This window comes from Chanodichthys erythropterus, chromosome 12 (genome assembly GCF_024489055.1).
Source record: "Chanodichthys erythropterus isolate Z2021 chromosome 12, ASM2448905v1, whole genome shotgun sequence".
Lineage (NCBI taxonomy): Eukaryota > Metazoa > Chordata > Actinopteri > Cypriniformes > Xenocyprididae > Chanodichthys > Chanodichthys erythropterus.
In genome coordinates, this window is record NC_090232.1 from 31,521,615 (window position 1) to 31,545,065 (window position 23,451).

The window sequence follows — 23,451 nt, forward strand, 5'->3', positions numbered from 1 at the left end:
AAGCAAACGTGTTTAAGTTTTCTTGTTGTTTATTTACTCATTTATCTAATAATTCACTTAATTTTATTGCCACAGGGAATGACGTGGATGATATGTGAATCAGTGTCCATCATTTTGCAAGCAACTGGTGATAAAGAAAAACGCCACATCTCAATATTGAAAATATTTCCATTTTAAACCATGAAGGCGAGCTAGTGGATGTCACACAAATAATGTGCAAACTCTGCATGAGAGTTATGCGTGTGAAGAAGTCTCAAACTCCAGTCAATTAGGCCTATTCACTACAGAAACTGAAAGTAAAAACTGAACTTTCTGGCATCTGACGCTGCAATAACGCTGCCTATTCTCTTAGAGACAATGAGAGATTAATCTAATTTATTTTCTTAATATTTCTCTTGTGGCCCATAGTGAGAAATAAATAGTATTTTTTGTGAATCGAGAAGTATTTTGTGTTAAACAAGTTGTTCTTTAAATGAGGAGTAAGTTAACTAATATTTTATTTTATTTGATATCGTGGGGCAAATTAATTGCAATATTAATTTAATAATTGTTAGATCAAAATTTCAATAATAGGTAGAATATTTAATTCCAGTCATCAGTTAAGAAACAGGCACCTCAACCCCTGTGATGTGTGGCAGCAGCAGCGCGAGGCCTCGGGAGAATGACCAAGCAGACACAGATCAAGTGTGGTACAAAGCATTCTCAGATTTATTCAGGAAGAAGGGTCATATTTATAGACATAGGTTAAACAACAATCTCCAGGATGGCTTGAGCATCCAATCATACGACTTAAGAATCAAACTTACCATGTATGGCATTTCAAGAAAAATAATAACAAATAAGAAAATGTATGTGCGTAAATGTGTGTGTGTCTTCAACTTCTGGTTGTGTGTGAGAGTGTCAGTGTGTCCAAGGACTGCTACTTCTTGTTTTGTGTAGGTGGGTACATAAGCTGCACAATGGGAAAATCCCAAGACACAGAGAAAGTCAGAAAGTGAAGCCCAAGAAATAAGAAAATATTGAAAATATTTAACAATAATAAAAGTAGCATGATAATAAGAAAAATTATTTAATAGCCCTGCATGCCCATCCACTATATACCACTGTGAAGGGATAAACTGTGTTCAGGTTCGGCATCAAATTGATGAATTGTTTTATCCAAATCCACATGCATGGACCGGCAAACGCGTCTTTCCGCGCTAATAGGCAAAGGAGTATCTTTGAATGGCCTGCACGCTCAGGGGGCAAAGGAGTATCTTTGAATGGCTTGCGCACTCAGGGGGCAAAGGAGTATATTTGAATGGCTTGCACGCTCAGGGGGCAAAGGAGTATCTTTGAATGGCTTGTGCACTCAGGGGGCAAAGGAGTATATTTGAATGGCTTGCGTGCTCAGGGGGCAAAGGAGTATATTTGAATGGCTTGCACGCTCAGGGGGCAAAGGAGTATCTTTGAATGACTTGCGCACTCAGGGGGCAAAGGAGTATATTTGAATGGCTTGCGTGCTCAGGGGGCAAAGGAGTATCTTTGAACGGCTTGCGCGCTCGGGGCAAAGAAATATCTTTGAATGGCTTGCGCGCTCAGGGGGCAAAGGAGTATCTTTGAATGGCTTGCACGCTCGGGGCAAAGAAGTATCTTTGAATGGCTTGCGCGCTCAGGGGGCAAAGGAATATCTTTGAATGGCTTGCGCGTTCAGAGGGCAAAGGAGTATCTTTGAATGGCTTGCAGGCTCTGGGCAAAGAAGTATCTTTCAATGGCTTGCGCGCTCAGAGGGCAAAGGAATATCTTTGAATGGCTTGCACGCTCGGGGCAAAGAAGTATCTTTCAATGGCTTGTGCGCTCAGGGGGCAAAGGAGTATATTTGAATGGCTTGCGTGCTCAGGGGGCAAAGGAGTATCTTTGAACGGCTTGCGCGCTCGGGGCAAAGAAATATCTTTGAATGGCTTGCGCGCTCAGGGGGCAAAGGAGTATCTTTGAATGGCTTGCACGCTCAGGGGGCAAAGGAATATCTTTGAATGGCTTGCACGCTCTGGGCAAAGAAGTATCTTTCAATGGCTTGCGTGCTCAGGGGGCAAAGAAGTATCTTTGAATGGCTTGCGCGCTCAGGGGGCAAAGGAATATCTTTGAATGGCTTGCACGCTCAGGGGGCAAAGGAGTATCTTTGAATGACTTGCGCACTCAGGGGGCAAAGGAGTATATTTGAATGGCTTGCGTGCTCAGGGGGCAAAGGAGTATCTTTGAACGGCTTGCGCGCTCGGGGCAAAGAAATATCTTTGAATGGCTTGCACGCTCTGGACAAAGAAGTATCTTTCAATGGCTTGCGCGCTCAGGGGGCAAAGAAGTATCTTTGAATGGCTTGCGCGCTCAGGGGGCAAAGGAATATCTTTGAATGGCTTGCACGCTCTGGGCAAAGAAGTATCTTTCAATGGCTTGCGCGCTCAGGGGGCAAAGGAGTATCTTTGAACGGCTTGCACGCTCGGGGCAAAGAAATATCTTTGAATGGCTTGCGCGTTCAGAGGGCAAAGGAGTATCTTTGAATGGCTTGCAGGCTCTGGGCAAAGAAGTATCTTTCAATGGCTTGCGCGCTCAGAGGGCAAAGGAATATTTTTTGAATGGCTTGCACGCTCGGGGCAAAGAAGTATCTTTCAATGGCTTGTGCGCTCAGGGGGCAAAGGAGTATCTTTGAACGGCTTGCACGCTCGGGGCAAAGAAAAATCTTTGAATGGCTTGCGCGTTCAGAGGGCAAAGGAGTATCTTTGAATGGCTTGCACGCTCGGGGCAAAGAAGTATCTTTGAATGGCTTGCGCACTCGGGGCAACTGAGTATCTTTGAATGGCTTGTGTGCTCAGGGCAAAGAAGTATCTTTGAATGGCTTGTGCGCTCAGGGGACAAAGGAGTATCTTTGAATGGCTTGCACGCTCTGGGCAAAGAAGTATCTTTGAATGGCTTGCGCACTCAGGGGGCAAAGGAGTATCTTTGAATGGCTTGCACGCTCGGGGCAAAGAAGTATCTTTGAATGGCTTGCGCACTCGGGGCAACGGAGTATCTTTGAATGGCTTGCGTGCTCAGGGAAAAGAAGTATCTTTGAATGGCTTGTGCGCTCAGGGGGCAAAGGAGTATCTTTGAATGGCTTGCGCGCTCAGGGGGCAAAGGAGTATCTTTGAATGGCTTGCGCACTCAGGGGGCAAAGGAGTATCTTTGAATGGCTTGCGCACTCAGGGGGCAAAGGAGTATCTTTGAATGGCTTGCGCACTCGGGGCAAAGGAGTATCTTTGAATGGATTGCGCACTCAGGGGGCAAAGGGGGCATTTGCACCTTTAAAGATATGGTGCTACATATCTTCTCTGATGTTTGATTGACATCTAATTGTACTGGATTTATGAATGTGTTTGATGCCAGAACTAAACTAAGTGTTGCATTTCATGGCTTTGCCAATTTTGCTTGTAACATCTGCTTGCAATCAGCTCTCTCCGGTCTCCTCAGGTTTTCTGACACTAATTTAAAGTCAAAGTGCAGAACTCCTGAGCGGGAGGTGAATGATTATGTCTCATTTGCTCGACTGAGACAAACGACTCCTGTGCGCTAGGTGCCATGAGACGTAAAGAAAAGCTTTGCAGACAGGAATGTCAAATAACCACTGAGACTTAAAGGGCCTCGGGGCCTGAGGAAAGAATGGACAGCACACTGTGGAGCACAGAGAGATGCAGAGGGAAATGACGTCTGTGACCCCTGAACACAGAGTCTGTGATGGGCTCATTATCGCACTGAGAGCAGGAAAGCTATGGAACGAATAAAATGCAACACTCCCCTGATCACGTCACAGAGTCCCACTGAGGGATGAAGTTCAGACTAATGAAGAGTAATGAACAAGGCCAAGCTTCACACCTGGACCACCGCTCCATCCCGTGAGTATTGGGGTGGAGAGATAAAACCGACACCGCTAGTGGACAATATCACACCTGTTCAAAGGGTGGTAATTCAACCTACTAATGGGTCAGTGGTCAAATAGCGCTAATTTAATTTTTCACATAAAAAAGGACGCACACGTGCATCAAACATTTTTTTGTGTGTCTATCTACAATTTATCCCAACTGGCCGATACCTAATAGCCTTTCTTTGTAATATGATGTAAGCAAAAGGAAGTTGCTCTCGCCCTTATGTGGTCTCCCAGAGCCTGATATAGATATCATTTTATTCTAGTGATGTGCCTGTGTCAAATATTCTACCTCAGGGGTATTCTTTCCCACAGAAGAAGAAATTGAAATTCAATAGATTTCCCACCTCCAAAAGGTTGAAGAGAGCATGTAAGAGAGAGCGAGAGTGAGAGAGAGAGGGAGATGCCCAGCGGGAGAGCTGTCATGTGGAGAAAGATGGTGCCCGACATTTAGTTATTCATTCCTATCTATTTTCACCCACAAAATTAGAGCTATTTGCCAGCCTCCGTCCGTCTCATGTTACTGCAAGGGACATTTTTTCCACCTTTAGCTTCTGCCCCGTAAATTCAGCCTGTATTATCTGCATGCGGTGGAAAGTGTCTTTATAGAAAATACCATCTCATGCAATCTAGTTTATGTTTATTATGCTCAGCAAATATTTTTGGTTCAGCAGAAGTCATAGCACTGTTGTTTTTACGCTTTATTTGTGCCTCCATAAACACGGACGGATAATACAAAAAGGAATAGTTAATGTGCATTCTGATGTACACAATTGAGCATTTAGTTTGCATGTTTGATGGATTTTATGTTAGACATTTTTCATATTATGAAGACGTTTTAGAAGCCAATATGTGACAATGCCAACAGCTCATTTACGTCGGTGTTCCATAATGGTGCACACTGGACAGTCTAATTTGTCATTTCAGACATGTTCGGGATAATATAATAGAGTACGCTTCCCTTGGGACAAACTTCACCAATGAAAAACACAGATGAGTGCAGTTAAATCTCTTTTTCATGAAGTCGTAATGAATCACATTGCATTACAGCCCTATATAAGAGTATTTATACAGCCATTTTGTTTTGAAGGACCAGTCATGGTCGTGTTTTGACGGCGTGTTCTTTAGCACTTCGGTTTTTATTGAGTCATTAAAAAACAAAACTGCATAAACTAGCTTCTTACATAATGGTGCCAATGTCTGTTCTAGAGGTACCTAAGAGATGCATAATTATGTCAGTTAAAAAAGCCAACAATATTGATCAAAATCACATTAATAAATAAACTGGATGATTTCGAATCACTTTGAAATGAACAGCCTTTATTTTGTTGGTGCTTACAATCAATAGGCAGCTATCATTTGCACAGGGCCTTTCATCATAAGGGTGAAATGGATGACTATACAGACTGTGCTTTTCAATTGCACATTCCAGTTTTCTCACTAGGGACCCTCCAAAACCTAACCTCTTGATTTTGGCAGACTGGATCAGAAGGTTGCCTGTGTCCTCAGGCTAAGCCTGGAGCCAGAGACTCGCTTAAATGGAAACACACTCTCCTTGCTTAAAAAAAACCTTCATCAGCTAAATGAATGTTAATACGGCACTTCAAAGCAATTTTGTGGACAATTGTTCAAGACCTCAGATCACCACGTCTGTGTTTGTGATCACAAAATCGGCACTATTGCAGTCTAAATTCAAGAAGTTTGGTCATCAAAGTGTAGCATTATTGTATTTTTGAGTGTCAGTATTAAAGGTGCCCTAGAACTTTTTTTAAAAAAAGATATAATATAAGTCTAAGGTGTCCCCTGAATGTGTCTGTGAAGTTTCAACTCAAAATACCCGATAGTTTTTTTTTTATTCATTTTTTCAACTGCCTATTTTGGGGCATCATTATAAATGAGCCGATTCGGGGCTACTGGCCCTTTAATTCTCGTGCTCCACGCCCACGGAGCTCGCGCTTGTCTTGAACAGTGCATAAACAAAGTTTACACAGCTAATATAACCCTCAAATGGATCTTTACAAAGTGTTCGTCATGCATGCGGCATGCATGCGTCGGATTATGTGAGTATTGTATACTGTTATATTGTTTACATTTGATTCTGAATGAATTTGAGGCTGTGCTCCGTGGCTAACGGCTAATGCTACACTGTTGGAGAGATTTATAAAGAATGAAGTTGCGTTTATGCATTATGCAGACTGCAAGTGTTTAATAATGAAAATAGCGACGGCTCTTGTCTCCGTGAATACAGTAAGAAACGATGGTAACTTTAACCACATTTAACAGAACATTAGCAACATGCTAACAAAACATTTAGAAAGACAATTTACAAATATCACTAAAAATATCATGATATCATGGATCATGTCAATTATTATTGCTCCATCTGCCATTTTCGCTTTTGTTCTTGCTTGCTTACCTAGTCTGTTGATTCACCTGTGCAGATCCAGACGTTACCGGCTGCCCTTGTCTAATGCCTTTCATAATGTTGGGAACATGGGCTGGCATATGCAAATATTGGGGGCGTACACCCCGACTGTTACGTAACAGTCGGTGTTATGTTGAGATTCGCCTGTTCTTTGGAGGTCTTTTAAACAAATGAGATTTATATAAGAAGGAGGAAACAATGGTGTTTGAGACTCACTGTATGTCATTTCCATGTACTGAACTCTTGTTATTCAACTATGCCAAGATAAATTCAATTTTTCATTCGAGGGCACCTTTAAGTGGCCCATTTAAAAAAAAAATATTATTATCATTATTAATAACTTTAACAGCATGAGATTAAGTGTCTTTAAAATCAAAAATGTAAAATAATTTTGAACGATTTACTGTGTCGGTTGGTACTAGGGTGTAGGTTACTTTTATCCTTCACTATCCTATAATTCTAGAACTAGGGCCCATGTCTTGCAAAGTCAGCATATAACACAAGCAGCCTAAACGACTGATTTGACCTTCACAAAAACAGAACTTGAATTGTTTCCAACAGAAATAAAAAAGAAAAGTCTGCATTTTTGATGTTATCAATACAAGGCCGTGTGTTTTTTCTTTGATGGGCAGCTATGTTTAAATCCCACCAGACATTTCCGATTGTTCTCAAGTCTGCTCTTTGACAGCGAAGGACATACGATCTCTTTTGAAGCTGTCTAATGTATCTTTTTCCTGTATTTCTGGTAGTTTCCCTGCTGAGTGGTGGACGTTTATCAAAGTTATAAATCTTTTGAGAACTGAGGTGGACTTTGGCTGAATTAGACCATCTTTCCCCCTCCATTTTCAGGATTGACATTTCTGGCTGATTGAAAGTTCCACAGTTCCACTATGTAATTTATAGACCTTGTGTTAAATTGATTCACCACAATAGGTGTAATAAATCTGAAACACACAAAGTTTTGCTAATTTCAGGCACAAAACTTTTTGTACCTCAGATTTTAGAAAGATTTCATTCTCTTGGCAATGAAAGTGAAACAAATAAAACCACTGTGAAACAAAGTGTCTGTCTGAATATTTATTTATTTTAAAAGAATTTAAAAAAAAAAGTTTTAGTTTTCAAGAAACATCCAAATTAGTCAAATATGCATTTTAAAATGGCTAGTTTGCAAAGAATCATACAATACTATTTTTTCTTGCCCCTCCAAAACTCAAGAGTCAAATGTCACCCATGCATGCATACATACACACACACACACACATACATACATACATACATACATACCTGCATACATACATACATAGATACCTTCATACATGTACGATACAGACATGCATTCATACATACATACATGCATACCTGCATACACACACACACACACACACACACACACACACACACACACACACACACACACATACATACATACCTGCATACATACATACATAGATACCTTCATACATGTACGATACATACATACACACACACATACATACATGCATACATACATGCATACATGCATACCTGCATACATAATACGTACCTGTACGCATGCATACATACATATATATATACCTGCATACATACAAAAATGGATACCTGCATACATGCATACCTGCATACATACATACATGCATACATACATACATACCTACATACATACATGCTTACATTATATATATATATATATATATATATATATATATATATATATATATATATATATATATATATATATATATATATATATATACATACAAACATGCATACATACATACATACCTACATACATACATGCACGCATACCTGCTTACATAAATACATACATGCATACATACATACATACATACATACATGCATATATACCTGCATACATGCCTACCTGCATACATACATACATACATACATGCATGCATGCATACATACATACATACATTCATGCATGGATGCATACATACCTGCATACGTACATACATACATACATACATAGATACATAGACTAATAAGTAAACAAATTATCATCTAAAGTTACTCAGAGAAGTATTTGGTCCAGATTATAATCTCTGGTCATGTGATGTGCACTGTCACTCCTCTCTCCCCCTGTTTGAGGACCATTGCTATGCTGTCTAAAACTCAGTCGGGAGATTTATTTTCGATTGAAGCTGAACCTGGGTGTTCTTTTCCAGCGGGCTCTGGAGTGCTCTCACGCTGTCCTTTTCCTTATCACTGCACATGCAGGCGGCTGCAGCATCCATTTGAACGGCAACTGTCTGGTTTATCCTCAGCTTTCATCTCTTGTGGTAGACCTGTGCTCAAAGAACAGCAGCAGAAGCACCGATCCAGCACACTCGCCTCATCTCGGAGGCACAGATGCTCTGCTGTCAGGAAAATCAAATCTCTGTCATATATTGTTAATGACGTGTGCATTTAATCTCATGTGGTTGATTGACACTTTTTTAATCAGCTTGCCTCAGTGTTCTCCAGTTCTAAGTCAAGCCAAAATATCACCAAATCTAGATCCGTGTTCTCGTGAAATGAAGCAAAGTCTGCACAGACTAGGCCCGTGAAACATTAGTGTTGTGCCGGCAGTATATTTGGTAGATGGGAATTTTAGATATGTTCCGTGAAGCATTGTGTCGAGCTGTGTCCGGTTAACAAGCGTAAGAGGAAATCCTTGTTCCCAGTCAAGAGGGATTAAGTAGGGCTCCATTCTCTCTGCTCTCAGCAGTCATTTCCTCTGTTCAGCGTGGAGAACATGGTGATGTGAATAGACCTCAGCCATGTACACTGGAACCGTAACACCTGCTAGAAAGGTTGCGCAATAAACGGCTGTGCAGAACAGCCATGGAATCGCTCACCCCTCCAGATTTTGTGAGTTTGTGTGAGGTCTTGCATCCATTAACATTTCTTTTTTATTGATGTTAACACTTTAGTAACTACACTGGCACATTCCCTATTAAATATGACCTTCTTCTACCCTGGCGAATGAATGTTATGAAATCGTTCAGCCCTTTGTGAAATGATTTATGAATTCGTACAGTCTGTCAAGGCCTATTTCCACTTCAAAGGGCTGTCTAATGAACAAAGTTTGTTTTTCGCCTTAGGTCCCTGTGATGATTTTCTGATATATGAATCAAAGTGTTACTGAAATTTGCCACAGTTTAACTTATTGTTTATATTTAAGTAGATTTCTTGGAAATGTTAGATGCCTACTCTTGTTTAAACATTCTATCTGCATAGTACACAGTGTAGCCAATATATCTATAATGCTTGTGATAGTCTAAAAAATATTATTTGGTCACTGGATTGTGTGTACTTTATCCCTCTTGTTGCACATCAACAATATACTGTATATATCTTACAGCTTCTGATAAGAACAAATCAGTCTATTACAATGTACATTTCTGTCATGAAAACTCTCAGAAGACTGTTAGCATGGTAATGGATTATGACAGCGTTAATGTATTTGGTTTTGGTGGAATAGATCAACTACGCTGCTGCTGAATTGCTGCTGCTGCCGATTATCACTGCTGCAGCAAGTAAGACATATTGCTGCTGCACAAATAGCGTATCAATAACCCATATCAGATCTATACAGGTGGAGCTGGGGAAGGTGGAGGGTTTTAGAGGACCTCTGGAGCGTGCTGCAAACTGCTATAGTGAATGTAACCAGCTATTTAAATGTGTGAGCAACAAGCTCATTGGCTGCAGATGTGACATGGACCAATCAGCTTGTGCAAAGTAGTTAACACTGTAATTATCATCAGTTTGCGTTAAGACCTATCAGCCTGCGCCATCTAGAGTTTCATGACAGAGCTATGTAATTGCCTTAGTAAGACGAATACTACAAAGAAAGTACAATGATATTAATATTGAAATACTCTGAGGTCATTTATACTATAGATGGATGATAACGCTAGTTGGGTTTGTATTAAACCAGAAAGAGAAAGAGTCTCTGCGGTGTGATATCTTATTTTTAACATACCTATAAACATTGAATGTTAAATTTTAACTTGAATGTGCGAGGCTTCCATTGAATAACAATCCATAATGCTGATTGATGTTCCATTCACAGGAAATAGCTTACTTTCGCATTGAAAAAAGATGCTGCATTCACGCCATGTCGTAATTACTGTAAATAAAGCTCTGCTTTCAAATCGCTCTCACGGTACTTTGAAGTCACTGATCGATCTGCATACTTGGGGATGTTCGGAAGGCTGGTTGATGGCTTGGACTAATAATTTTTCGAAGTGCTTCAAGTCAAATACACTTTAAATCTGCAGTGGTCAGGTGGTAAAAAGTCGTAGCTCTCAGAAAATTGTTAGTTTACACATTGTAATTACAAGCTCAACAAGAATGTGAAGGCTTTTTACAGTTCAGAATCTTTAGGGTAATTACCACATGCCATGAACGCACCTATAAGGTGGATGGAAAGTGCATTCATGGCAATACAGAAATACTGTAATTGCAAGATTCCGGCTTATAAAAACCATCCACGTATTACGTCCTTGTAGAATTCGTAATTACAACTTTACAACAGCAACGTCATGTGGGAACACTCATAATAACAGCGGCTTCAGCAGTAAAATGTAATTAAGCATTGTTTTTTTTTTTGTTGTTTTTTTTTTTAATATGCTTATTCATTCCTATAATTGACTATTATTAATGTGGTAATAATGCAAGAATAATCTGAAAATAAACAAAAGACATACAATACAGTTTAACTGTGGCAAGCACAGAGCCGTCTAATGTCTGCTAAATAAAGTTTAACTTTATTAATAATGCAATTGTGTATTGTGGCTTTGTCTATTGATTAATCAAATTACACCGACTCATCATGCCATTAAAAGTGTTGTCATAGAAAGTCATAATTTCTAGTCCAAAGAAAGTGAACAACTCAGAGTAGAACGTCCGGGTCGTCAACAAGTACAGTAATTACGATAATTGAGAAATGTCGTGAATGCAGTAAGACGGATTAAGCAGACAAGCAGACAGGGGCCCTTAACAGATGTGAAAGTACGGTTTCATCAAGTGTGATATATCGATGTACACTTTTACCTAATCAGGGTACCCGCGGGGTCTTAAAAGCATTGAAAAAGTCTTAAATTTGATAATCTAAAATTAAGGCCTTAATAGCCTTGAATTTGGTATACAAAGTCTTGGATTTCGTTACAAAGGTCTTATTTTTTTTTTTTTTTTTAACTTTTCCTAGGATTAAGTTCATACCGTAACAAAAGGAACTGTTAGTGTAGGCTAATTAAAAATTCATGCAGCGTAATGTTGAGTGCACCTTGCGCTCCACGTCATAGCAGTAAGCGCGAAAGCTCGCGCACCCGTTACTATGGTTACTAGGCAAGCGAGGTAAATTACTAGAGATGAGCCGGATACTCGGCTGAAACGAGTATCCGGTACGGATAAAGCACTTCTGCCGAGTACGAGTATTATACGAGTAATACGAGTCAATATCTGTGCTCGGATTGAATGAAAATCATCATTGGGTAGCTGATTGTGTCAGCGTTCTGTGATAGTCTAGTCCAGTGGTCTCAAACTGCCGGCCCGCAACTGATCTCAAAAATAAAACATAATCCGGCCCGCTAAATTATTATTATTATTATTATTATTATTATTATTATTATTATTATTATTGTCTAGTACGCGTCACATACGCGGCCGCGCCGGCATTCTCCTTCTTTCCAATGCGCTTTCGCTCCCGTGGCGTCTGCCGTTGCTATGCAACCATGAGCCGCGCTCTCAACCGCGTCGCTTCTATTATGAGCGCACTTGCCTAAATTACAGTAAAAGCACTCGACTTTAAGTCACGAGCGTCGTTTTAAATCACCGAAACGCGTCCGATGCAACCATGTCAAGAAACAGAAGAGTGTACAAATGTATTCAAGGGTTGTATTTGTTCTGTACAGTGTTGTTCAGTGCAAGATTTTAATTTTATTTAAGCTAGCATGAAGTAAAAGAAAACAGCCTACTTCCACTAAATGTTAAAAACTAATAACAATGAGAGATTTTTATTTTTTGGCAAAATAAAGTTGATATATATAGCTTCAGTTTTTTGTTTACTTCTGACCCCTCCATGGCATCTATGAGTGTTGCTGGTTTTGTTCCTAAATTACAAATTTTTTTTGTTCCATGCACCTTGTTGGATGTGAGAAGTTGCACCAGACTATTGCAATTAATAGTATTATATTAGTATATTAGTAGTATTACATAAATTACATCATAGTATTAGCCTATACAATTATATTACACTCTGTAACAATGAGAGAGACACTGCTGTTTACATTTAGTAGGCCTATGGTAAATAAAATATTTATAGTATAGGTATAAAAATACATGCCAAATTATTTTCTAGGGTTCAAAATTTATACAGATTTGACATTTTCCCCTCATACTTCTGTCAGAATGGGTACGAAGTTGGCATTGAATTTCATTTAAAATGGTATTTAAAAGGTCTTAAAAAGCCTTGAATTTCATTTGGAGGATCCTGGGGGTACCCTGCTAATGCAGTGTCCTTCAAACTTGACATGAACTGTACATTCCCTTCGGATTGGAGCCTCACTTAAGATGATGGAATTTCCTGTGAAGTCTCAAGGAATGCACATGTACTGTACAGCTTTGCGATGAACGACACTTCCTCTTATTTTGAGCTGTTGCATCCTTTATAGTGATTGTTATCAACAGACAGATTTCAGTGTGTGTTTGGTTTTATGCATGAAAATCTGTCTGTGTTCCCTTCTCTGTGTTTTACTCATAACTTTTTTCCCCCCTAAAATCCTTCAAACGTACGCTCTTCCTCAGGCAAACAATTTGTCTGTTTCTCCTCAGATGAACATTCATTTGTCACATTTCACAATTAGCTGCTGGCATGGCATTTAGCTCATTTCGTTGTGATTAGAATAACTCATTGTGCTTGTCCTCCACAGCATCTGCACACATGACTGCTGAATATTAGCATGCCCATTATTTGTCACTTCATCAGTTTAAACTGATGCTGAATACATTTGATGGAAACTATATTTGCGCTGTGATTTGTGTGTGGCTGTCATCCAGTATTCATCCCAACCATTTATTTATGTCACTTGCTTTATGGTGCATTAATTTTGCGTGCACGACAGTTCACTTGGGGATCTTGGGAAGGCTGGTTGATGGCTTGGACTAATTAATAATTTTTTGAAGGGATGCACAGTAGACAGTCAAACTCACAGTTACAGAGTAGAATAAAAACAAAAGCTCATAGCCAGAGGGTCAAATCTTGTAAAATGACAGTTACAGTGTAAACCAAATGTAAGACCTTGGCATTTGACCCCAATTTTCTCCAGGGGTAATGTGGTAGCAGACCCTTGGTTTGACCTTAGAGCTAACAACACTCCCTGTGAACATGCAGGCCTATTTGTGGCTTTGAGAGGCTGACTAAACTTACTGTTGCAAATAGTAGCGAGTTGTTACATATCTGGTGTTAGAAATTTCTCATGAGTAAATGATCAAGTCTGATGCATTTTCACACCGTCATATGTTGATCCCCTAACACCTTTCATTTTTAGCTTTGATTCAGTCTTGCTTGAGTCACTGTCTAGAGCTGATGGTGTTTTGCAATGGATAATATCATATGTTAGAATGATAATTAACCCTTTCAGACCCTGTGACCATTGGAATGCACTCAAAAAAAAAAAATTTTTTGATGCTGTTCAGTTTATTTAAACAATTTATTTTGATTCAACACCATTGTATCATGTTTCTGGTTTAAATGTGATTGATTCATGTTAAATTGACTTGAAACGATTACTCTTTGACTTTACTTGATGTGTTCATATTGGAATAACATGTTTCAATCAAGTAAACCCAACCAGGACTCAATCAAACAGGATTTTCACTTCCCATCATGCTTTGCAAAGGGGCTGAACTATGTTGAAATAAAGTTTTATTATAAGCAGTTTTTAGGAAGATGAGAAAATGGAAAGACTTTTTAATGTTTACTGTTCTATTATGTTGGTATTTAAAAGTTTCTGTTAATTAATAGTTTTAGGGTTACCATTGTGGTGAATTGTTGCACTTGTGCTTGGGTTGAGGACCTACTAACAAAATTTAAAATTACTTTAATAAGAAAATAATCACTGTGGTAGTGCTCTGGGTTGTATTTCCCAAAAGCGCTGTATTTCTAGGTTGATTGTAAAACCATTGCCACCAATGGACTTATGATCAATTTAGGCTTTACAATGTTTTTGGTTAAGGCAGTTTAGGATGAATCCAGTATCACATCTAAATTTCTAACACAGAACATCACAAAAGTTATATAAATCACCAAATTAAACAAGAAGAATTCATTGTAAAAATCAATGTATATGAAAACAATTTATTATTTATTTATTTATTGCTTTTTATTTATTTTCCAAAACATTGCAAATTGGGCTGACACTATTAAATTAAGCTGTGCTCAACCATAGTAAATAAGTTGAATCAACCTTAATAAATTAAGTTGACCCAATGTAAGTACATTAAATTGGAATAACAGAATTGCATAATGCTGAAATAAAGCAACTTAATCATGTGGAAATCATTTTTATATATTTAATAATTTTTTATGTTCGTTCAAAGAGTTATTTTTTTGAGTGTGGACGTCACATGGTTTTTGGTTAAAACCAATACTATTTTATATTCTTATAACCTGGTCCCTGATCAACCAATCACAATGAACGTATGACCCATAACTTAATCTGATTGAAATTCAGGCATCACATAAGACATGCATGGCTAACCATCTAGACAGGAGGTGGAGGAGCTCCTTTTTTAACTTTTATGTGCAGATTTATATTCATGGTAGCATCATCAACTTGCTCCTATTATATCTTAATAGTATCAAGAGATAATATTCAAAGTTAATTTGAAGACCTTTCAGAACTGTAGAACATCGCAATGGACATTTGGTTTTAATAACATTAATTATTAATATTAATATGATGTTATGTCTTCAGTGTTGTGAATCTATAATTGAGTTTTTCATTAGTTTTAGTGAAAAACAGCAACAGCGAATGTGAAATGAGTGATACCACAGCAACACACACACACTGATGCCTTGATGCTATATGCACACATTCATATATTTATCAAAACAGCAAGTACACACAAACACACCAACAAACACCCACAGAAATATACACACATACTCAGATTCACCCACTGCAACCACCAAAGAGAATCAAGCAAGTTTTTGGAGACTTCATCCTATTTCTTAGCTATTTTCTACATTCTTATTGCATTGCTCATTGTTACAGTATATATTCTTTTCAAAATCTTCAATGCTTGTTCACATACTGTGTTTATACTTAAGTTCATAATTACTGTATGGTTAAAATATGATTTTTTTTGTTGCTTCAGTCGTAGTGGACATGAATAAAAATTTAATTTAAAGGGTTAGTTCAGCCAAAAATGAAAATTATGTCATTAATTACTCACCCTCATGTCGTTCCACACCCGTAAGACTCTAAATTGGAGAAAAAAAGTACCCTGTGCATTTTTATACATTTCTGAATTTGTAATGTGTATAAGTCACATTGTCTCTAGAAGTGGAGGTCAGTTAATAAAATAACAAATACATTGTTTTGATCACTAAGAATTGTTTATTTCTGAAACAATATGAAAAAGGTAATTGCATTCTTGACATTCATCAGAACAACAGGATGCTGCTGATATTACACTTCTCACATTGTGAGCATCATAAAACTGGCTTTCTTTTCCCCTCTCTGCCAAAGCCATAGGCAGAATATAATCTATGTGGAAGATGAGATGGCTCATTCTTCTTTGTCACAGTCAATATGCTGCATCAAATGGTTTGACTGATCTGCTGCACCTTAATAATTAAGACAAAGAGGAGACAGTGAATTTTTGCCTTGAACTAATGATTATATCTAGTGTGAGTGCTGCCTGATGCATTGGGAAGATGTGTGCCATTGTGTCTTTTCAGGCAGATTTTAGATTTTATTTACTTTTACCATTTACTATGTGTTTTCAAACAAAAGTAAATTAAATTTAAGGTTCTGAGGAGTGAGGCAAAGTCATATTTTCCCATTAGACCAGTAGATATTTTCACATTGCATCTTAGCAGGGTTAGTTAATCCAAAAAAGAAAATTCTCTCATTAATGACTCACCCTCATGTCGTTCCACACCAGTAAGACCTTCATTCATCTTTGGAACAAAAATTAAGATATTTAGAAAAAATTTGATGGCTCAGTGCGGCCTCCATTGACAGCAAGATAATTAACACTTTCAGATGCCCAGAAATCTACTAAAGACATATTTAAAACAGTTCATGTGACTACAGTGGTTCAACCTTAATGTTATGAAGCGACAAGAATACTATTTGTGCGCCAAATGTGCCCTAAATAACAACTTTATTCAACAATATCTAGTGATGGGCGATTTCAAAACACTGCTTCATGAAGCTTCAAAACTTTATGAATTTTATGTTTCGAATCAATGGTTTGGAGTGTGTATAAATCTGCCAAAGTCACATGAACCACTGAAATTTCTAAACATTTTGAAACACTTATGATGTAACGAAGCCTTGTTTACTGAAATCACGTGACTTTGGCAGACACATGCTTAGAACCACTGATTCGAAACAAAAGATTTGTAAAGCTTTGAAGCTTCACTAGATATTGTTGAATAATTTTTTATTTTTTTTTTGCACAAAAAGTATTCTTGTGGCTTCATAACATTAAAGTTGAACCAATGTAGTCACACAAACTGTTTTAAATATGTCTTTAGTAGCTTTATGGGCATTTGAATGTGTTTATTATCTTGCTGTCAATGGAGGCCTCACTGAGCCATCAGATTTCATCAAAAATATCTTAATTTGTGTTCCAAAGGTCTTACGGGTGTGGAACGACATGAAGGTGAGTAATTAATGACACAATTTTCATTTTTGGGTGAACTAACCCTTTAACTTGCCTGTTCTACTGTGCTTGGAAATCGCTGTCCATGGTGCTGAAGCAAACAGGCTGAAGCTTTGCTTGAATGGAGTAGTGCAAATGCAGCATCCTATGTAAATATATGATACTATTGGAACATTGTAATGTGATTTGTAATTCTGCAGCACATTGCATAGAATATTTTTAGAGCAGGCCATGCCTAATGGCCCCCTCTGTTGGTGGTGTTAGAAATTCAAACTGTACCAACACAAAGTTTCTTTTTGTATGTTTTATTTACAATAGAAAGGGAAAACATCTTTGTTAGACTGTGCATCAATGCTAAATATTCAGGACCAGATCCAACCTGGTATTGACAAAATTTATGAAGATCTGCAATTCACTTAGAAACTTCAGGTGATCCCTTGTGTATGCTGTCTCCATATGCTGTGCTGCAGTTGCCTTTGGCATAAGTGAACCCCACCCCACCCCCATCTGTCGCCCTTCCATTCCCATCAAGTACAGCAGCATTCAATAATAAATAAACAACTTCAAAGAAATATGTGCCTCTTCAATATGAATTTATTCCAATAATAATACTAATAATACTAATAAAAGATCATAATCATGAGTCTTTCTTTATAAATTTATCCAGTATGATGGATTCTTAGAGCACAGCAGTGGAATTAATGATTCTAATTATAAACCTGTTAATGAACATGTATAGACAGCGTCACAAACACAAAAATAATGTAATAAATATTAAGTAGATGACCAAAAATGCAATATAAAAGATCATAATGTGCATATATAATAACAAAAAAATATATATAAATATAATGTGATGCATCACATGTGATTAAAATGCACTGCTTCTGAAAGGACTTTTTCCTTTCAAATGTAAAACAAATAAAATACAACAATATATATATATATATATATATATATATATATATATATATATATATATATATATATATATATATATATATATTATTATAATATTAGCCACAATAGTGAGTTTCACAGAGTTATTGACTTGAACTCACGAACAAAATTGCATTCAAAGCACAGCTATAGCTCAACAGCTCAAACCAACCCTAAGAATCCCTCAGCTTTACTCTGTGAGCTCGTCTTTGGTGTAAAGACTGCTGCTACACTCTGCTGTCCCACACATCGGAAAGCATCGCCCGGCTGCGAGGATGTTTTCATATTAATGCGCAGCACACGTGGTTTATAACCGCAATATCTAAAAGCTGAGGGCAATGAGAAGTCGCCCAAGGAGGAAAGAGAAAGAATCCGTAAACCTTCAGTAGGTGGTACGCGCGCGAAGGTTTTAATGAAGAGCACGAGACGATTTCAAATTGTATCTCGAGCTCATTGCCACAGATAAAAAAAAACAAAAAAACAAAAAACGCAGCGCTCGTCGTTGTTCAGCAATTATCGTACTCGGAAACGTTCCCCTTGCGTGTCTTCAACAAAGGAGAGGGGATTGCCGAGCAACATATATGTCTCAACATGCAAATAACCCTCTACTGTAAGTCGTTTTCACAGTATTGCTTACGCGCGTTACGTCTCGCGGGACTGATAAAAAAACGGGCTCGTGCTTATGTTTTGTCTTAGGTGTAGTGGCTGTTACAGAATTGGCTCAGTTATCGATAATCTATGCATATTCCATAGAGTGCTCAGTTAATGTTTGCTTAATTGCGTATGTCAGTTAAGAGACAGCTAGTGTTGCTCAATATCCTGACATTATTTTTGTGCGTAGTAATATAACACTATGTTGCTTCGTTTCATTTTGGAGTGTTTGTTTATATGACGCGGCGACTCTGTATTCCTTGCAGGTGAAAGTTTGTCGTCTTCTGTGAGGGGAGATACGGAGCTTGAGTCCACAAACGGCAGACTCGCGTCTATCTAGCACTGGATTTTGTCTCATTTGCGTCTTCAAAATGAAGAGAAGGCAAAAGCGCGTTCTGCAGATGGCATTTCTATTCATGGTGGCTTTAATTTTTCTGCCAAACGTCGGCCTTTGGTCAATGTACAGAGAGAAGAGCCTTATGAAGTCGCATGAGCCAGGAGAACAGGTGAGCACACACCTTTGATATCTATGTGACTTCAGCATTTATAGGCTAAGTTGCTGTCATTCAGATCTGGTACATGCTGCCTCTGTAAATACCAAGCTTGGGTAAGCCATAGCTCACCTGGACTAGTACTGTACTGAAAAATATGCAGATCTTTCTCTTGCATTCCTTATTTAAAAAAAAAAAAAAAAAAAAAAAAAAAAAACTTGCATTGAAAGTTCATGTCAGACTAGCTGTTTTCTTCTTTCAAAAGATATATCACTGGAAGTGCTGCAAGTCATAGTAGTGCTTTTCTCTCTTTAAATGAATGATATAAACTCTTGTAAAGCATAATATCTGTATTCCACACAGCACCAATGTCTTAAAATGGCATTTGATGTTAATTCTACCTCACCTTTGTTTGTCTGTTTGAAAAATAACTGATTCTACTCAATATTTATAGATTTGGAAAATAGTTAATGTTGTTTTTGGCCAAAAATATAGTGTTGGAAATGTGTATCATGTATCATGCCCAGTACCACTTTAATCAAAGTTAGGTATCGTGCCCTGGAAAATGTGGCTTTTGACATCCAATCTTCTCTAAATAACCCAACAGTACTCTAATTAAACTTTCAGAATACAAAAACGCATCTTTATGCTCCTTGTTCGGTTGTTAATGAATAGTTAACATAACATTATTGTGTGTTTGCCTCCCACAAGATTATTCATTTAGGAGCACTTAGGAAGTCAGCAGTTTTGCCTTGAGGGAAACATAAATCACCAGTCAAAAATGAAAGAACATTTTCTTGCAAGGCGTGCAGAAATGAAAAGGATGAAGCTGTATGTCATGCTAATATTGAATATTTATTGTTGATCTTCTGCTAATGCTCTCAAAGAGAAACGGAGAGAACAATTCAACCTACTGAATGTTTGATCTTCAAGAGATTCAGGATTATAGCATCATTTTCATAGGTTGAATTCCTTAATCACGTTTAGCTCTCAGAGAACAACATAAGCTCATTTGCTCTGCAACTGGCTGCTGCTTGTGATGAGAGTGCAATCAGTGATTCTCTCAGCCAGATGTCATTGTGGCATATTTAGTCCCCTGAAAGCATCTTGCTTGTGGAAAATCACTTGGGCTGGGTTGGCTGCACTCACTTATGTACATGACACATCCTTCTTCTCAACATTACAGGACTAGCATTCCCATCGTCTGAATTCCCTCTCTCCACGTGCACCCCTCACCAGCTGCCGAGGGGTGCTGTTGGTTCATTTGATTCCGCCCTTGGGTACCTGGTTGCTTTTGGTTTCTGCAACTCTGATGTAGTTCTTACGCTAAAGGGAAAATGCTGAGTCTGTTTATTGCGTCTCGTAATTGCTCCATTCTCATTTGTTTTGCCGGGGTTGCATGACTTTTGCCTTGGGCGAGCACAAACTGCACAGATCCGGTCTCTTCGTTAAAATTAAATCAGTGAGCAAGCAGCACGATGTTGACAGGGCCAAAAATATCAGAGCACCTAATGCAGGGTGCTGTCCTTTAATTCTCTGCCGACCTACCCTTTCCGATTTCCTCAAAAAGGCATTCTCCAGGCAAAATGACCTCGCTCGGCTCTGTGGGAACTTCGTAGATGCTTTTATGCAATTAAAGCCAATGTGACAGGTGGGCCTTTGAGCAGAAGCTCGGTGAAATATTCGACTGTGTCTCAGATAGAGGACTCAATATGTAGACTCTGTTGTCTGAATATTTATTGCCATCTAATGAAGTAAATCAGGCGGGCTATTGATTCTCCAGCAGTTTGAGAATATGATTAGTGGATTGAGAGCGTGTTCCATAAGAAAAAAGGATGGGGAGGGCAGTCTAGAATCAGACTCAATCCCCTCATGTCACACACTTTCCAGACTCAAAAGAAGCTTGAGTTTACCAGCTCAATAGAAAGATCCCAGCGCCTGTTATTGTGCACCTGTCAGAGCAAGAGAGATAATTGACAGCAGAGATATTGTGTCAATAAGCCCCCAAGAATCCCGGTGAATAAACCCGCCTTGTGTGTCCTCTTTTATTATCCAATAGCAATTACCCATGATTGAATCAGCCCTTGAATCCCAAAAAATCCTCCCTCAGTTATGTTAACGGAGGTTTAACAAAATAGCGGCGGGAAGCGTAGACTCAACGCGCCGGGCTCCCTTTCTTCTGGGAAGACGTGTGTTGAGCTCTGTCCCTCCTTCCCCGTCAAAATCTCGGCTTTCTGTCCTTTGGGAGACAATCATGTTGAATTAGCTGTGGCGGCCCACTCCTGGCGCGGGTAAACAGCATCTGTGTACTTCGGTGGGTGGTGCGCGCAGCGCCAGTGCTACGAGATGGATGTGTGCTGATAAGCGTGTGTCAGGACTGATAACCTTCCCTCAGCTCCTAACAAGAGCCCTCCGTTGAGCATGACATTGCCCACGAGCATTATGAAGAGACTGTCTATGCAATGCTATCTCGTCGCGCTACTGCTCTTTGGTGTGTTGACAACGGCGGGCGAGCAATGCTGTCACCGATGGATAACGAGAGCTTCGCCATTGTTAACTACCTGGGGTGGAAGCATTACAGAGGTGGAGGGCAAGGTGACCTAAGAATCTTTAAGCTTTCCGGTTTTTAAGCTGACCATGTTTATGTCATTCTAGACGAAGGAATATTATTGTCGCTTTCCATTTTACAGCAAAGTGACAAGAGGAAGAGAGATGTAGTAATTGCAATTACCCTCAGTGTCATACTGGAGAGATACATTATGGTAATGTACACGTCAAACTGACAGTGAGAGCATGGGTGAAGAGTGCACAATATGATTTGAACTGAATTGTGGTCTGGGAACACTGAGGATCAAACAAATAGTATTGTAGAGAGTCTTGAATATCCAAAGGACAGAAATCGTTTAGTACCTGGATAGTTCTGAGTTCTTTTCTGGAAGCATTAATAGCAATCTGCAATGAGCAGCACCATTCGGCGCGATGCGAGGGCAAGGTTCAATTTGGAAATGGAATGGATTTGATGATATACAAGTGAATGCTGACCATGTTGGCCTGAAAAGGACGAGTGTTTTTCTCCTCATAATTTCCACTGCACAGAATATAAATTAAATTGTGCTGTCATGAGGGAGGGGGTCTTAGTCAGCCAAGTGATCAGTCCCTGGAGAGATGATGTAATTGAATATTCCACCTTGCGGTGATAGTGTCCGGTCCTCAAATCTCATACACCATATATCCTTTCTTCACGATCCCATGGCATTCTGTTATCGAAAGTCATCAGCGTCACATTGTCTTCCTGTAATTGTGTTCTTCCCAGAAAAAGGGTAAAGATAATTGGATTTCTTTGTGTACGTAGAAGAAAAATCTTTGATGCCTGAATTTTTTTTTTTTTTGGTTTATGTAGAACAGCATCACAACCAGGGGGCTTAACATGAACTTTTTTGTTCGCCAGCCACTGTGGCTATTTGTTTTCCAAAGTTACTAGCCACCCATTTTGACATCAATACCATGGAAAAAAACCCTGTCATATATATATATATATATATATATATATATATATATATATATATATATATATATATATATATATATATTTAATATTATCTTAAAATTTGGCAGCAGGTATATTAAGCTGCTGTCACTTTAAGACCTGACGCACAGATACTGTTACACACGGGTTTTCTTTCTCAACTGTTTATGTTCACTTAAAACATAACTGACTGTGTTTACATGAATACTCGCCAAGACTGGCATTTTCCCATTATTTTGGGTGTGTTTGATTGTTTAAGTGCAATAAGCAGCAAAAAAGAACTCAATTTAGTACTTGGAGTATGAGCACAAAATCTGTGGGAATGAGAAAAATTATACACAAAACACACAATCCCATGCCAAAATTCAAGACCAAATATATTCATCCGGAGCAAATGAAATGAGTGAGGAGAGGCGGGTTTGTGTGTCAACTCACACAGCTGGTATTGTGTATCTGTTCTGTGGAAAATGAGTATTGTAAGCGTTTCAGATATTTCAGTATCGAAAAGTCTATAAATTGCACTATTTAATGCCTATTTAAAAGACTACAATTTAAAAATGTATATATTATATATAAAATTCAACCT

General features: G+C 38.5%; 1 protein-coding gene across 2 annotated transcripts in view; it reads left to right on the forward strand.

Annotated features, from left to right (window-relative positions):
* The first annotated feature begins 19,219 nt into the window (after positions 1-19,219).
* The window catches only part of galntl6 (polypeptide N-acetylgalactosaminyltransferase like 6), a 253,863-nt gene continuing 249,631 nt past the window's right edge, over positions 19,220-23,451 (forward strand). The window contains exons 1-2 of one of the 2 annotated variants that reach the window (XM_067404464.1): positions 19,220-19,354; positions 22,955-22,957. In XM_067404464.1, the coding sequence (XP_067260565.1) occupies positions 19,220-19,354; positions 22,955-22,957 (138 nt within the window). The remainder of the gene's footprint in view (positions 19,355-22,954; positions 22,958-23,451) is intronic. The other variant, XM_067404465.1, reaches the window with a different exon arrangement.